The sequence below is a fragment of the Hyla sarda genome, chromosome 2, assembly GCF_029499605.1.
Source record: "Hyla sarda isolate aHylSar1 chromosome 2, aHylSar1.hap1, whole genome shotgun sequence".
Taxonomy (NCBI): Eukaryota; Metazoa; Chordata; class Amphibia; order Anura; family Hylidae; genus Hyla; species Hyla sarda.
Genome location: NC_079190.1, coordinates 185,302,462 through 185,320,122, shown reverse-complemented (window position 1 = coordinate 185,320,122; position 17,661 = coordinate 185,302,462). Strand labels below are relative to the sequence as shown.

Sequence of the window (17,661 nt, the reverse complement as noted above, 5' to 3'; positions counted from 1 at the left end):
GAATGCACAGGATAAAATTGTCAGAATAATAATAAGAATGTATCAAAATCAAGGCAGAACTATTTTGTGGTATATGAAAATGATAGTAATTGTCTCGGAGCGTTTTGCACACAGTTAATAAGTTATACATAGAACAATAGTTGGTGTGAATGAGCTAACAAATATGTTATAACTAGCTGAGTACCCGGCATTGCCCGGTTTTTCCTTCCTAATCCTTGTTGGGGAGGAAAATAAACAAAGGAGGAAGCTTTTGACTTCATATCCCGTCCTCGTATATTGTTGTCATATCCCGACCTCCTATCCCGTCATCATATCCTGACCTCCTATCCTGACCTCCTATCCCGACCTCCTATCCCGACCTCCTATCCCGTCCTCCTATCACGTCCTCCTATCCCATCCTCCTTTCCCGTCCTCATATCTTGACCTCCTTTCCCGTCCTCCTTTCCCGTCCTCCTATCTCGACCTCCTTTCCCGTCCTCCTATCTCAACCTCCTTTCCCGTCCTCCTTTCCCGTCCTCCTATCTCGACCTTCTTTCTCGTCCTCCTATCCCGTCCTCCTATCCCGTCCATCTATCCCGTCCTCCTTTCCCGCCCTCCTTTCCCGTCCTCCTATCCGTCATTCTTTCCCGTCCTCCTTTCCCGTCCTCCTATCCCGTCCTCCTATCCCGTTCTCCTATACCGACCTCCTATCCTGTCCTCCTATTCCGTCCTCCTATCCCGTCCTCCTATCCCATCCTTTTATCCCATCCTCCTATCCCGTCCTCCTATCCCGTCCTCCTATGCCGACCTCCTGTGCCGACCTCCTATGCTGACCTCCTATGTCGACCTCCTATCCTGACCCGTAATATGTGTACCAGTTATTGAAATATCTCCAGCCGTACGGAAGTTATGTGGGAACATACATTTCCCATTGATTTGCATGAGACTTTAAACAAAAACCCCGACACTCACGAATGGGGGTAGTTAAGGGTTAAATTAACTATCCTATATTTTAAGTGGATATATAAGTAACATGTGACTAAGTATTATCCAAATATCTCCAGCCGTTTGGAAGTTATGCAGTAACATATATTTCCCATTGACTTGCATGGGACTTTAAACATAAGCCCCACCCCTGGCAAATGGGGATGAGTAAGGGTTAAATTACCTATCCTATGTTTGTTGTTGACATATAAGTAACATGTGTGCCAAGTTTCATGTTAATATCTTTAACTGTTTGGACGTGATGCTGGAACATACACACATACATACATACACACATACATACATACACACACACACACACACACACAGATACATACATACACACACACGTTGAGTTTTATATATATAGATATAGTATATGTGTACAGGTGAAGACTTGCTTACCTTAAACCATATAAAACAGTTCCATCGGGATGAAGGCGGATCATTCGATTTTTTACAGTAACTCCATGTACAAAAGATTTTTTATCATTTAGAAAATAAGTGTCAGGAACCCACAACTGATCTGCCACTCGGTTGTCAAGCGTGAGGTTGAGAGGAATTCCCGTATATGCTAATCTCTTATCCCTCCAGTATTGCTGAAAATACATAGTCAAAGTATAATCCTGTAAAGAGTAAAGAAATAGTTTTAATACACAAAATATATTCCCAATGTATTTCACAATCTTTACATGATCTAGTACTTTATATCATTTTCAACATGCTGTACTATTTGCAATGTCCATCTAAAATTAGTCTTGATGCTGTAAAAAAATTATTGTTTTCTAGGTAGTTAGCTTGTCTGCGATAGTATGAAGAGCCGTATATTGATTTATTGTGGAACCAAAAGCAATACATACTTAATTCAAAAACCAGACAGCAGGGTCACCTGCACTAACCTTATACCTATACAGGTAGATAGTACAGGTGACCCTGTTTCTAATGATTCTTAGCGTGTGAAAATAGGTGCAGCCATTCTGGAGATATTCATCTGGTTGTTAATATGTTAATTTCTTCTTATGTGCAATGCTTTCTCCCGCCCACACTCTGAGGATAACCCCACCCCCTTCATGAATCATCCTCTCTTCCTTAGAATATTCATGAAGGGGGTGGAATTATCCTCAGCAGGTATCTCTATTGAAGTTAAATGATCATATTAGCATCACAATGAATATCTCCAGAACGCCTGTACCGATTTTTGTCAGGTAAGAAGTGTAAGAAGCAGGTTCACCAGTTCTATATACCTGTATATTCAGGTTAGTGTAGGTGACCCTTTTGTCAGATTCCCTCTCCTTTAAAAAAGGTCATCAAGATTTTGATTTCAGAATCTGTTTCTTTTACCTTAAACATTTAGGTTTTACCTATATTCTGCTGACAAACAAGGCCGGTCTTCCTGATCTAGAATATTAAAATCTTCCGACTATGCACTATAGACTTGGTGGCAGATACTCCACAGGATGTAACTAAACATACTTTGGTCCATATATTAACAGCATGGCTAGAACACAATGTAGCTCACTTAAACCGGTAACTGAATGCATATGTAGTCATGTACCAAGCAATTGGACATCTGTTCATATATTAGGTGGTACAGCTCAGAGAACAGTTCTTAAGAAGAAAGTTTTATTAATTCTAACATTTCATTGAATATTATAACTTACACAAATGAAAATACATTTCATACAAACAAATTACTTTATTTAAACCCTCTAAATGACTAAGGACTCAAAACCATGCATAAAGGGCATAATGTTATCACCTTTGTCCGTCTCAAGTATAATACAAATGGTAACAAAAAAACACTGAGATGCATTGACAACTTGGAGAGGAGTCTTCTGCTCACTGAGCAAGCACTCTTGGGGGTAGAGGTGTGGGAGGATTGAGGGACAGAGGTGCAGGACAGTCAGGCAGCTAGCTAAGTTACAGTTAGACAATGGGGTAGAGGGAAAAGTGTCAAGGAGGTTAGTCCTGAACTGGCACACCCAACAAGTTTGCCCGGTTGGCAGATGAGGGGGATGTTATTACAGAGACAGCAGTACTGCAGCAGGACTTTAACTCTGACCTTTCAGGGGGGTGTCTGCTTCAGTAAGGAGGGAAGGAGGAGTGCAGGGCAGGCCAGACAGGTACTGGTAGTGGGGGACTCAATTATTAGGGGGACAGACAGGGCGATCTGTCACAAAGACCGGGATTGTCGAACAGTGTGTTGTCCTCCTGGCGCTTGAGTACAGCACATCGCTGATCAGGTTCACAGGTTTCTGGGTGGGGCTGGAGAAGACCCAGAAGTCATGGTACACATTAGCACCAATGACAAAGTAAGAGGTAAATGGAGTGTCCTTAAGAATTATTTCAGGCCGCAAGCTTAAGGCAAGGACCTCCAAGGTAATATTTTCTGAAATATTACCTGTACCACCAGCCACCCCAAAGAGGCAGCGGGAGATTAAGGAGGTAAACAAGTGGCTCTGAGGCTGGTGTAGGAAGGAAGGGTTTGGGTTCATGGAGAACTGGGCCAACTTCACTGTCGGATACCGGCTCTACCGTAGGGACGGGTTGCACCTCAATGCGGAGGGTGCAGCTGTGCTTGTGGAGAAGATGGCCAAAAGGGTGGAGTTGTGTTTGTCTTTATGTAAAGTCCAATCTGAAGGCCGCACTGCGGGAGGATATATCGGAGGGAAGCGATAATGTAGAGTCAATATGGGTAGAGTTATATGGAGATAAAAATAAAGTAATTCTGATGGGGGTTTGCTATAAGCCATAATAGAAGAGGCAGAAGATCAATTACTGAGGAAAATAAACAAGGCAGCAAATCAAAATGATGTGATAATAATGGGGGGACTTTAACTATCCTGATATAAACTGGGAGACTGAGACCTGTGAATCTCATAAAGGAAACAGGTTTCTGACTATAGCTAAAGACAATTATCTGTCCCAAATGGTGCAGGGCCCGACCAGAGGGGGCGCCCTACTAGACTTAATATTAACCAACAGACCTGACAGAGTAACTAATGTGCAAGTAGAAGGACACCTAGGAAATAGTGATCATAATATAATACAATATAACTTGTTCTTCAATAAGGGAATCTTTCGAGGGGCCACAAAAACAATGAATTTTAGGAAGGCAAAGTTTTATCAACTCAGAGAAGCCCTTAACAATATAAATTGGGAGAATGTCCTAAAAAAAACAAGAATACTGACACTAAATGGGAGATTTTTAAAAATATCAAAAATTCTCACTGTAAGATAAATATATATATATATATCTATATATCTATATCTATATATATATCTATATATATATATCTATATATATATATATATATATATCTATTTATATATATATATATATATATATATATATATATACACCTTATGTGAACAAAAGGGTCAGGAATAGAAGAAAACCAATGTGGATAAATAAAAATGTTAAGGGGCAAATAAAGGACAAAAATTAAGCATTTAAACTAGTAAAACAGGATGGCAGTGAAGAGGCATTAAAAGTATATATATAGAAAAATGTAGAATATGAAAGAAACAGATAAAAATTGCAAAAATAGAGAAAGAAAGACTCATTGCTAAAGAGAGTAAGACTAACCCCAAAATGTTCTTTAACTATATAAATAGCAAAAAGGTTAAAAATTAAAGTGTTGGCCCTTTAAAAACTGATGAGGTAGAAATTATAGACAGGGATCAGGAAAAAGCAAATATATTAAACAAATTCTGAAATGCCAGGGGAAATACAGCGAGATAAGGTAAACTCCCCAGTACAGGTCACCTGTCTAACCCAGGAAGAAGTACAGTGCCACCTACAAAAAATCAAAATAGACAAATCACCAGGTCCAGATGGCATTCACCACCGTGTTCTAAATATATGGGAAAGAAAAAATGAGGAGAGCGTACCTCAGAATAGCCTTGTACCATCACAAATACATTACAGACTGCCAAGTGCACTTTTACTCACTTCACTGAGGGGAGCATAGGACAATGCTACTCCCCTCATTCCGGTAATACTCTGAATGAATCTCACGTGGCTTCTTATCGCTTCGCTCAGCTACGCACTTCACCTTTCACCAGTAAGTATACCCGGGGGATATCACGAATTTATGAAAATAGAATTTTATTACACTCCACCAAATAAAAAAGACACACTAAAATGAAAGCATTCAATGTGTCTTGGGCTTCAGCCCTTCGTGTGTGACGCCTGATACGCGTGGAATGCTTTAATTTTAGTACGCAGTAAGGGATGCTATTTTTAAGTATCTTGATAAAAATAAATGTATGACTCCATATCAGCATGGCTTTAAGAGGGATCAGTCCTGTCAAACTAACCTGATCAGCTTTTATGAGGAGGTGAGCTCCAGACTGGACCAGGGGCAATCGCTGGATGTTGTATATCTGGATTTGCATTTAATACAGGACCACATAAAAAGTTGGTACATAAAATGAGAATGCTTGCACTGGGGGAAACTGTATGCAAGTGGGGAAGTAACTGGCTCAGTGATAGGAAACAGAGAGTGGTTATTAAAGGTACTTATTCTGATTGGGTGACTGTTACTAGTGGGGTACCACAGGGGTCCGTCTTGGGTCCTGTTCTATTTAATATATTTATTAATGACCTTGTAGAGGGGTTGAATAGTAAAGTAGTAATCTTTGCAGATGATACTAAACTCTGTAAAGTGGTCAACAAAATAGAGGACAGTGCACATTGGAGGTTTGGGCTGGGAAGTGGCAGATGAGGTTCAACACTGAAATGTAAGGTAATGCACATGGGGAAGAAAAATTCGGGCTGGGATTATGTATTAAATGGGAGTACACTTGGGACGACTGCTGTAGAAAAGGACTTAGGATTCTTAGTTAAAGGGGTACTCCGGCGCTTAGACATCTTATCCCCTATCCAAAGGATAGGGGATAAGATGCCTGATCGCGGGGGTCCCGCCGCTGGGGACCCCCGTGATCTTGGACGCCGCACCCCATTTAAAATCAGTCCCCGAAGCATGTTTGCTCCGGGTCTGATTACTGTCGATCACGGGGCCGGAGCGTTGTGATGTCAAGGCTCCGCCCCATGTGACATAAATGCAAACCTATGGGAGGGGGCGTGACTATGATACATGTGAATCTAACACAGGGGAAGGCAACCTTTTGGTAGTGCTGTGCCCAATTTTTTTCCAAGTCGTTTGATGTGCCGGCAACATGGGTGTGGCTTGTTGTGGGTGTGGTATGCTGTGGGTGGGGTTTGTCGAGTGCAGCTTCTCACAAAGTGTTGTTTTTTTTTTTTTTTTCAGAATTGTCCCTATATACTGTATTGTTCTCACTGTAAGGAACTTACAGTGAGAATAACCATTTTAAATCAGACCTGCATAATACAGACTCCAGAATGAGTTCTCACCACAATACAGAACCCAGAATCAGTCCCCTCCATAATACAGACCCCAGAATCAGACCCCACCATAATACAGACCCCAGAATCACCACCAAATATAATACAGACCCCAGAATCACCACCCATAATACAGACCCCAGAATCAGACCACACCATAATACAGACCCCAGAATCACCAATCACCATAATACAGACCCCAGAATCACCACCCACCATAATACAAACCACAGAATAAGACCCCACCATAATACAGACCACAGAATCCGACCCACCATAATACAGTCCACCAAAACAGTCCCCACCATGATACAGACCCCAGAATCAGTCCCCACCATAATACAGACCCCACCTTAATACAGACTACAGAATCAGTCCCCACCGTAATACAGACCCAGCCATAATACACACTATGGAATCAGTCACCACTATAATACAGACCCCAGAATCACCACCCACCAAAATACAGACCCCAGAATCAGTCATCACCATAATACAGACCCCAGAATCAGACCCCACCTAAATACAGACCCCAGAATAAGACCCCCCCCCCATAATACAGACCCCAGAATCAGTCCCCACCATAATACAGACCTCAGAATCACCACCCACCATAATACAGACCCCAGAATCACCAACCACCATAAAACAGACCCCAGAATCAGACTCCACCATAATACAGACCTCAGAATCAGACCCCACCATAAAACAGACCGCAGAATCAGACCCCACCATAATACAGACCCCACCATAATACAGACCACAGAATCACCACCCACCATAATACAGAACTCAAAATCACCACCCACCATAATACAGAACCCGAAATCACCACCCACCATAATACAGACCCCAGAATCAGTCCCTACCATAATACAGACCCCACCATAATACAGACCACACAATCAGTCCCCACCATAATACAGACCCAGAATCACCACCCACCATAATACAGACCCCGGAATCACAACCCACCACAATACAGACCCCAGAATCACCACCCAACATAATACAGACCCCAGAACCAGTCCCCACCATAATACAGATCCCAGAATCACCACCCACCATAATAAAGACCCCAGAATCAGACCCCACCATAATACAGACCCAAGAATCCAACCCCAACATAATACAGACCCCAGAATCAGACCCCACCATAATACAGACCCCAGAATCAGATCCCACCATAATACAGTCCCCAGAAACAGCCTGCCCCTATATTACAGACCCCAGAATCAGTCCCCACCATAATACAGACCCCAAAATCACCACCAACCATAATACAGACCCCCAGAATCTGACCCCATCATAATACAGACCCCACCATAACACAGACCCCAGAATCAGGTCCCACCATAATACAGTCCCCAGAAACAGCCTCCCCATAATACAGACCCCAGAATCCGTCCCCACCATAATACAGACCCAAAATCCCCACCAAACATAATACAGACCAGAAAATCAGTCCCCAACATAATGCAGACCCATGAATCACCACCCACCATAATACAGACCCCAGAATCACCACCCACCATAATACAGACCCCAGAATCAGATCCCACCATAATAAAAAACCCAGAATCAGACCCCACCATGATACAGACCCCAGAATCAGACTCCACCATAATACAGACCCCAGAATCACCATCCACCATAATACAGAACCCAGAATCAGATGCCACCATAATAAAAAAAACAGAATCAGACCCCACCATGATACAGACCCCAGAATCAGACTCCACCATAATACAGACCCCAGAATCACCATCCACCATAATACAGAACCCAGAATCAGACCCCACCATAATACAGACCCCAGAATCACCACCCACCATAATACAGTCCCCAGAAACAGTCCCCACCATAATACAGACCCCAGAATCAGTCCCCACCATAATACAGTCCCCAGAAACAGCCTGCCCCCCATAATACAGACCCCAAAATCGGTCCCCACCATAATACAGACCTCAAAATCACCACCAACCATAATACAGACCCCAGAATCTGACCCCACCATAATACAGACCCCAGAATAAGACCCCACTATAATACAGACCCCAGAATTAGATCCCACCATAATACAGTCCCCAGAAACAGCCTCCCCCATAATACAGACCCCAGAATCAGTCCGCACCATAATACAGACCCCAGAATCAGACCCCACCTAAATACAGACCCCAGAACAAGACCCCCATAATACAGACCCCAAAATCAGTCCCCACTATAATACAGACCCCAAAATCACCACCAACCATAATACAGACCCCAGAATCTGACCCGACCATAATACAGACCCCAGAATCAGACCCCCACCATAATACAGACCCAAGAATCAGATCCCGCCATAATACAGTCCACAGAAAAAGCCTCCCCCATAATAAAGACCCCAGAATCAGTCCCACCATAATACAGACCCCTGAATCAGACCTCACCATAATACAGAACGCAGAATCAGACCCCACCATACAGTCTCCAGAAACAGCCTGACCCCCATAATAAAGACCCCAGAATCAGTCCCCACCATACTACAGACCCCGAAATCACCACCAACCATAATACAGACCCCAGAATCTGACCCCACCATAATACAGACCCCAGAATCAGACCCCACCATAACACAGACCCCAGAATCAGACCCCACCATAATACAGACCCCAGAATCCGACCCCACCATAATACAGACCCCACCATAATACAGACCCCAGAATCACCACCCACCATAATACAGACCCCAGAATCACCACCCACCATAATACAGACCCCCAAATCACCACCCACCATAATACAGACCCCAGAATCAGTCCCCACCATAATACAGACCCCAGAATCACAATCCACCATAATAAAGACCCCAGAATCCCCACCCTCCATAATACAGACCCCAGAATCCCCACCCACCCGAATACAGACCCCAGAATCTGACCCCACCATAATACAGTCCCCAGAAACAGTCCTCACCATAATACAGACCCTAGAATCAGTCCCCACCATAATACAGACCCCACCATAATACAGACCACACAATCAGTCCTCACCATAATACAGACCCCAGAATCGCCACTCACCATAATACAGACCCCAGAATCAGATCCCACCATAATACAGTCCCCAGAAACAGACTTACCCATAATACAGACCCCAGAATCAGTCCCCACCATAATACAGACCCCAAAATCCCCAACAACCATAATACAGACCACAGAATCAGTTCCCAACATAATGCAGAGGTAAGTTCAGTAATATCTGTACCCCTGTTCATGATATTTAGAGATTCTCTGGTGTCTTGTATTGTGCCAAGGGACTGGCGCAAGGTGAATGTGGTGCCAATCTTCAAAAAGGGCTCTAGGTCTTCCCCAGGAAACTATAGACCGGTAAGTTTAACGTGCATTGTGGGTAAATTGTTCAAAGGACTTATAAGGGATTACATACAGGAATACATAGGGGATAATTGTATTATAAGTGATAGCCAGCATGGGTTTACTAAGGATAGAAGTTGTCAAACCAATCTAATTTGCTTTTATGAAGAGGTGAGTAGAAGCCTTGACAGAGGAATGGCTGTGGATATAGTGTTTCTGGATTTTGCTAAAGCATTTGATACTGTCCCTCATAGACATCTGACAGGTAAGTTAAGGTCTTTGGGTTTGGAAATTTTAGTTTGTAACTGGATTGAACACAGGCTCATGGATCGTACCCAGAGAGTGGTGGTCAATGATTCGTACTCTGATTGGTCCCCGGTTATTAGTGGTGTACCCCAAGGTTCAGTACTGGGCCCGCTGTTGTTTAATTTATCAATGATATAGAGGATGGTATTAACAGCTCTGTTTCTATCTTTGCAGATGACACCAAGCTTTGTAGTACAGTACAGTCTATAGAGGATGTGCATAAGTTACAAGATGACTTGGATAGACTAAGTGTCTGGGCATCCACTTGGCAAATGAGGTTCAATGTGGATAAATGTAAAGTTATGCATCTGGGTACTAATAACCTGCATGCATCGTATGTCTTAGGGGGGATTAAACTGTCAGAGTCACTGGTAGAGAAGGATCTGGGTGTACTTGTAGATCACAGACTACAGAATAGCATGCAATGTCAGGCTGCTGCTTCCAAAGCCGGCAGGATATTGTCATGTATCAAAAAAGGCATGGACTCAAGGGACAGGGACATAATACTCCCCCTTTATAAAGCATTGGTACGGCCTCACCTGGAATATGCTGTTCAGTTTTGGGCACCTGTCCATAAAAGGGACACTGCGGAGTTGGAAAGGGTGCAGAGATGCGCGACTAAACTAATATGGGGCATGGATCATCTTAGCTATGAGGAGCGATTAAAGGAGATACAATTGTTTAGTCTTGAGAAGAGACGTTTAAGGGGGGATATGATAAACGTATATAAGTATATTAATGGCCCATACAAAAAATATGGAGAAAAACTGTTCCAGGTTAAACCCCCCCAAAGGACGAGGGGGCACTCCCTCCGTCTGGAGAAGAAAAAGTTTAGTCTCAAGGGGCGCCACGCCTTCTTTACCGTGAGGACTGTGAATTTATGGAAGGTCTACCTCAGGAACTGGTCACAGCAGGAACAATTAACAGCTTTAAAACAGGATTAGATACATTCCTGGAACAAAATAACATTAATGCTTATGAAGAAATATAAAATCCCATCCCTTCCCCAATATCGCATCACACCCCTACTCCTTAATTCCCTGGTTGAACTTGATGGACATATGTCTTTTTTTGACCGTACTAACTATGTAACTATGTAACTATGTAACTATGAATCACCACCCACCATAATACAGACCCCAGAATCACCACCCACCATAATACAGACACCAGAATCAGACACCACCATAATGAAAACCCCAGAATCAGACCCCATGAGAATACAGACCCCAGAATCAGACCCCACCATGATACAGACCCCAGAATCAGACTCCACCATAATACAGACCCCAGAATCACCATACACCATAATACAGAACCCAGAATCAGACCCCACCATAATACAGTCCCCAGAAACCGTCTCCACCATAATACAGACCCCAGAATCAGTCCCCACCATAATACAGACCCCAGAATCAGACCCCACCATAATGAAAACCCCAGAATCAGACCCCACCATAATGCAGACCCCTGAATCACCACCCACCATAATAAAGACTCTTGAATCACCACCAACCATAATTCAGATCACAGAATCAGTCCCCACCATAATGCAGACCCCTGAATCCCAACCCACCATAAGACAGACCCCAGAATACGTCTCCACCATAATACAGACGCCATAATCACCACCCACCATAATACAGACCCCAGAATCAGTCCCCACCATAATGCAGACCCCTGAATCACCACCCACCATAATAAAGACCCCTGAATCACCACCCACCATAATACAGACCTCAGAATCAGATGCCACCATAATACAGACCCCAGAATCACCACCCACCCTAATACAGACCCCAGGATCAGAACCCAGTCATGTTGCGCAATAAAATACATACAGTTACATTAACTGACTCACAATTCACATCTTTTACGGTTGGCGTCGTCCTCTTTCCATCTATTCTTCTTCTGGCTCAGATCACCATGACGACTTCTTCCAGCCAAAACCCATCACTGCAGCATCTGCAAGACAAACATCTTAGTCTCTGTATTTTTCCAGTGCACCTCTCAGAAGTGCAGAATTTGGTGGAGTTTGTTCTATTCCAAACAGTGTTACAGAGCAGGCTACATTTCAGCGACCTGTCTTCGCCTTTGTCAAGCTCTTGAAGCGACGAATCGTAGCCTGCACTGTAACACTGTTTGGAATGGAATAAACTGCACTGATTTCTGCACTTTATACTTTGGTGAACTACGATTTTCCTTAGATATAAATAGGTAGTTATGCAGGTAGGTAAGTAGATAAGTAAGCAAGGTAGGGAAGTAGCCAGTGCTCCTTCAGATCCAAATCATCATCCCCCTCCCTGTCACCCGCACCCACTCCCCCATCACCTGCAGCGCTGTCACCGGCACCCTCCATCCCTATCACTTGCACCACCACCCCATCATCATCCCTTGCACCTCCTTCATCATCATCACTTCACTTCTCCCCTCATCATCATCACTTGCACTCCCCCTCATCATCACTTGCACTCCCCCCTCATCATCACTTGCACTCCCCCCATAATCATCATCACTTGCACTTCCCCACCACCCCTCATCATCATCACCTGCACCCCATCCCCCCTCACCATCTTCATCATCACTTGCACTTCACCCCTCATCATCACTTGCATTTCCCCCCCATCATCATCACTTGCACTCTTCCCCTCCTCATCATCATCACTTGCACTTACTCCCTCATCATCATCACTTGCACTTCCCCACCCCCTCATCATCATCATCCCCTGCACCCCATCATCATCATCACTTGCACTTCCCCCATCATCATCATCATCACTTGCACTTCCCCCCTCATCATCATCATCATCAATTGCACTTCCCCATCCCCCTCATCATCATCTTCACTTGCACTTCCCCATCCCCCCTCATGATCATCATCATCACCTGTACCCCCACCCCCACCCTCATAATCATCGTCACTTGCACTTCCCCACCCCCTCATCATCACTTGCACTTCCCCCACCCCATTTATCATCATCATTTGCACTCCCCCCTCATCATCATCATCATCATCACTTGCACTTCCCCACCCCCCTCATCATCACCTGCACCCCCCATCATCATCACTTGCACCTATCCACCCCCCCTTATCATCATCATCATCACCTGCACCCCACCCTCATCATCATCACTTGCACTTCCCCGCCCCCCTCATCTTCATCATCATCACCTTCACCCCCATCATCATCATCACTTGCACTTCCCCACCCCCCTTATCATCATCACCTGCACCCCCCCCTCATCATCATCATCACTTGAACTTCCCCACCCCCCTCATCATCATCATTTGCACTTCCCCACACCCCCTCATCATCATCATCACTTGCACCTACCCACCCTCATCATCATCACCTGCACCCACCCCCTCATCATCATCACTTGCACTTCCCCACCCCCTCATCATCATCATCATCATCATCAGCTGCACCACCACCCCATCGTCATCATCACCTGCAACCCCATCCCCCCACCCCATCATCCTCACCTGCACCCCCCATTATCATCCCCACTTGCACTTCCCTCTCCCCCCCCCCACATCCCCTTCCCTCCCCTGCTCTGCTGATGTCGATAAATAAAATAAAAAAACTTTTACTCACCTATTTCCCACGCAGCGATCCCCTGGGCAGCACAAGCTAGCAGCGTTCTTCTCCTGCTACAGTGCAGGCACCAATGAGTGATGTCATCGGCGCCTGCGCTACGTGAGGGAAGAGGTCACAGGTCTCCTCTCAGTGAAGCCACAGGTCCTGCAGCTCACACTGAGAGGAGGCTTTAGCTGTGTATGCATGTGTGCACACAGTTTGAAACACACCCATCAGATCCAACAAAAAATTTTTTTTTTAATATATCCCTCAGTACCTAATCCTGACAATGTAGATCTAATTTTTATGTGTCTAGCACCTTTATTTATTTTTTTATTACACTTTTAATTTAGCTCACTAGTCTGAATTCTCTCAAAGGGAGGGGGCGTGGCCTCACTGTGCAGGTCTCCGCCCCCTCCCTCAGTATGCTGTCTGCTCACATCTCCCCTACCATTAGCAAAACTACAACTCCCAGCTTGTCCTCACTGACAGTAGCGGGACACAAGCTGACACTGGGAGGATTATTCCTTCAGTTGTGAGCCCTGCGCTCACAGCTGTCAATCAAGGAAGTGTGTCCATGACATAGGTGATGACGCATGGACACAGCAGGACTAGTATGTGGGGGCAGTTGTTTGACTCGCTTTTTCAGTATGAAATACTGAAAACATTTTAATGAAAGCAATTGCAAAACCTATAGATGTTGCATGCTTTACAACATATCAAAAGTTTTTTTTATCTGACAGTGCCCATTTAAAGCGGCACTCGCTAACCTGGGGATCCAGGACAAGTGCCCTGGATCCCCATTAGCGGAGTGAGCGTCCCTCCGAATGGAGCCAGCCCCGCATGCCACTCGAAAGCTGACCCCTGATCTAACATGTATTATTTCCATTACAGTTTACTTGATTTGCATTGTTTTGTCTTTCAATGTTTTTTAACTGTGATATTTGATTCTTTTCTCTGGTGCCTCTGTCCCCACTCTTCCTGACTCTAACTCTGATTCCAGTTTGAACTGTTATTACTTCTTAAAGGGGTTAAATATGTCAAGCAAAATATTAACAAATTTACTGTAGTAAAATGGTAACATCAAACTTTTCATCACCTAGGAAAATTAATATTCAACCAGCTGCTAAGGGGCAACCAAATAACCATGTCTAGATATATCAGGAGGCAGTACAGAGATCTCTACAATCATCTATTGATACCCAGAACTGTATCTTTAACAAGGTGACATCCTCTACGTCTAGAGGAAAGAAGGTTTTTACACCAACAGTGACAGGGGTTCTTTACTGTAAGAGCAATGAGACCATGAGGATCTCTGCCGCATTAAGTGGTTATGGTGAACTCAATAAAATAGTTCAAAAGGGGATTGGATGCATTTCAGGAGAGTAATAATATTACAGGTTATTAAATCTATAGGGACAGAATGTTGATCCAGGGATTTCTTCTTATTTCCATATTTGAAGTCGGGAAGGAATTTTTTTCCCTTGGTATGTAGCAAATGACATCAGCCTCATAAGGGTATTTGCCTTCCTCTGGATCAACACAGTACACGATGGAGAAACAGGGTGAACTTGACAGAGATTGGCTTTTTTCCATCCTTATGAACTATAAATCTATGCATATATATGTGAGTGTGGGTTGTCTGGACATCTTTATGTGTAAAACACGTAGAAGTATGGCTGACAACAAAATAAGCAAAGGACTGTACAAAGGATCCAGGCTTATCAAATGAGTGCTGACCTGCTAGATCAATGCTTGCATTATACATGGCTGGCTGCTATAAAGGACCCTTAGCCTTCTTTCTATGACAAATGTGAGACTTACTTATAATAGAAGGAAGTTCACTGTTCCATATTTATTATGTAACCAGGCATCATTTATTAAAGTTGCCTAATGTAAAATTGAGTCTTATTGTTTATAGCAACCAAAAAAATAATAATAATATTAGAATAGGCGATAAGATGTATAAAGCTGGAATATCCCTTTAATGCAGCTTTGTAACTATGTAGGAGTAAAACACACCATACGTATTAAATGGCATGCATCCTTTTGATACATTTAACACACAATAAGAAACATTAATGACCCTGAAAAAGTGGGCCGGTAAGTTTTTTTCATTAGATAATATGTGTGAGTGTACTAGTATTATCCAAATACTATCTGGCCTCCAACATAAGTAAATAACAATAATACAGTGTAAACTTTATAGTCACTTCTACAATGTTCCTTGAATATTCTTTCTTTAAAATGTCTGCAATAACTAAGGACTAAAAAGAAACAAACCTGAGTTCAAGGAGCAACAAAAACAAATAAGAAAATACGTGAGAACTGTACGCAAAAATAACTCCCATTACTTATTTCCTAATAATACCTGAAGAAACAGTTTTTGTCTGAGGATAAAAAGATGAAATTCACCTAAGCAGACAAAAAGAAAATAGATAAAAATCTACTTTACTGTAACTCCAAAGCATAAAAATTGTCTGGTCATGTAGACTGTAAAGCCTTCTGCTCAATAGATAGATAAATCAATCAGGGGTTTATAAGAAACAAGGCAGCAAACAAAGCAACTTATTGGAATTCACTTATAAAGAATACAAGTGTAAACCCATGGGAAATAAATATCCCTTCTATAATCTTGTTAGTGGTGTTGGCTAGTGCACTTTTATAGCGAATGTTACACTGTCGCCAGTTTTTATATAGATTGTTAAATCATCCTAAGCAATGGTAAGCTCTGCCGCTAAGGAGAACGCTCATTACAACCAGAGTACCGTGGCTAATGTTCAGAAATGTACAATATGGCAATAGCTGTAAGACAACTTATCTCTACAAGGAAGTAGAATGAGGAGCATCACAATGTATTTAACAAACAAAAGCAAACACTGTAGAAAGAGTAAGTAAACCGGTAAAAGAAGTACTCTGTTGTACTTATAAACCGAACTTTGAACTAAAGAAAATCATATATATTATTTTTGCTAGGCTTTATATTCAGTTTCTTGTCATAGTACAGTGGTCCCTCAAATTACAATATTAATTGGTTCCAGGATGACCACTGTATGTTGAAACCATTGTATGTTGGGACCATAACTCTATGGAAACCTGGTAATTGGTTCTGAAGCCACCAAAATGTCATCCAAAAATAGGAAAAATTGAGGATTGAACAAAAATAGATAACTAACATAGATCAAGCAAGTCCTTACATATAAAAGTAAGAAAGAGCTGCTGGGAGCTGTAAATCACTGTCTATGTAGAGGACAGGAGCTCCTTAACTGTACAGTACATGCAATGTCCTAGAAAAGTAAAATGGAACCACCCTCACCTGGTGTCCAAAGGAGCAGGTAACCCTGCACAGGTAAAGAGTAGTAGAGAACATGTAATATCTTCCTGTACTGTAGGGGCGCAACCAGACAGGAATTCAGTGCATACGCTTCAGTAATACAGGTGTTTTACCAGTGAATGCCCATTGTAATTGGTCAGATCTTCCATCCATTGACATGTTTCACAGATATGGACTGTCTGTAGCATTGTATGTTGACAAAAAAGACCATTGTATGTTGAAACTATTATATGTTGAGGCCATTGTAAGTTGAGGGATCACTGTGCTATATTTAAAGGGGTTTTCTGTGACTTTTACATTGAAGGCCTTTCATCAATGTCTAAGAAAAGGGAGATAAATCGCGCTGCCACAAGAAGTATATATGGGTAAATTTATTGCACACAAAGGATCATCGCAACGCGTTTCAAAGCCGTTCCGGCTTTTTCAGCTGGCGTGGTTGACGAAAAAGCCGGAACGGCTTTGAAACGCGTTGCGTGGATCCTTTGTGTGCAATAAATTTACCCATATATACTTCTTGTGGCAGCGCGATTCATCTCCCTTTTCTTGGATCTCCTTTTATCTACATTTGTGCCTGGACGCTGGGAGCCAAAGCAGCCGCGATTAGAGGATTCCTGATCAAGTGCATTGAGTGTTGTGCCTCCATTCGCACAACTTGCATAGATGAGTGCGTTTTGATTGGGCTCTTCACTATCTCATCCATCAGGTTTCATCCAGGGGCACGCACCCTGTTCTCTTTTGTATTTTCATCAA

General features: G+C 43.1%; 1 protein-coding gene across 1 annotated transcript in view; it reads right to left on the bottom strand.

Annotated features, from left to right (window-relative positions):
• Positions 1 to 17,661, bottom strand: part of GABRB3 (gamma-aminobutyric acid type A receptor subunit beta3) — a 216,110-nt gene that overhangs the window by 99,643 nt on the left and 98,806 nt on the right. The window contains exon 4 of the mRNA XM_056555900.1: positions 1,369 to 1,589. Within this exon, the coding sequence (XP_056411875.1) occupies positions 1,369 to 1,589 (221 nt within the window). The remainder of the gene's footprint in view (positions 1 to 1,368; positions 1,590 to 17,661) is intronic.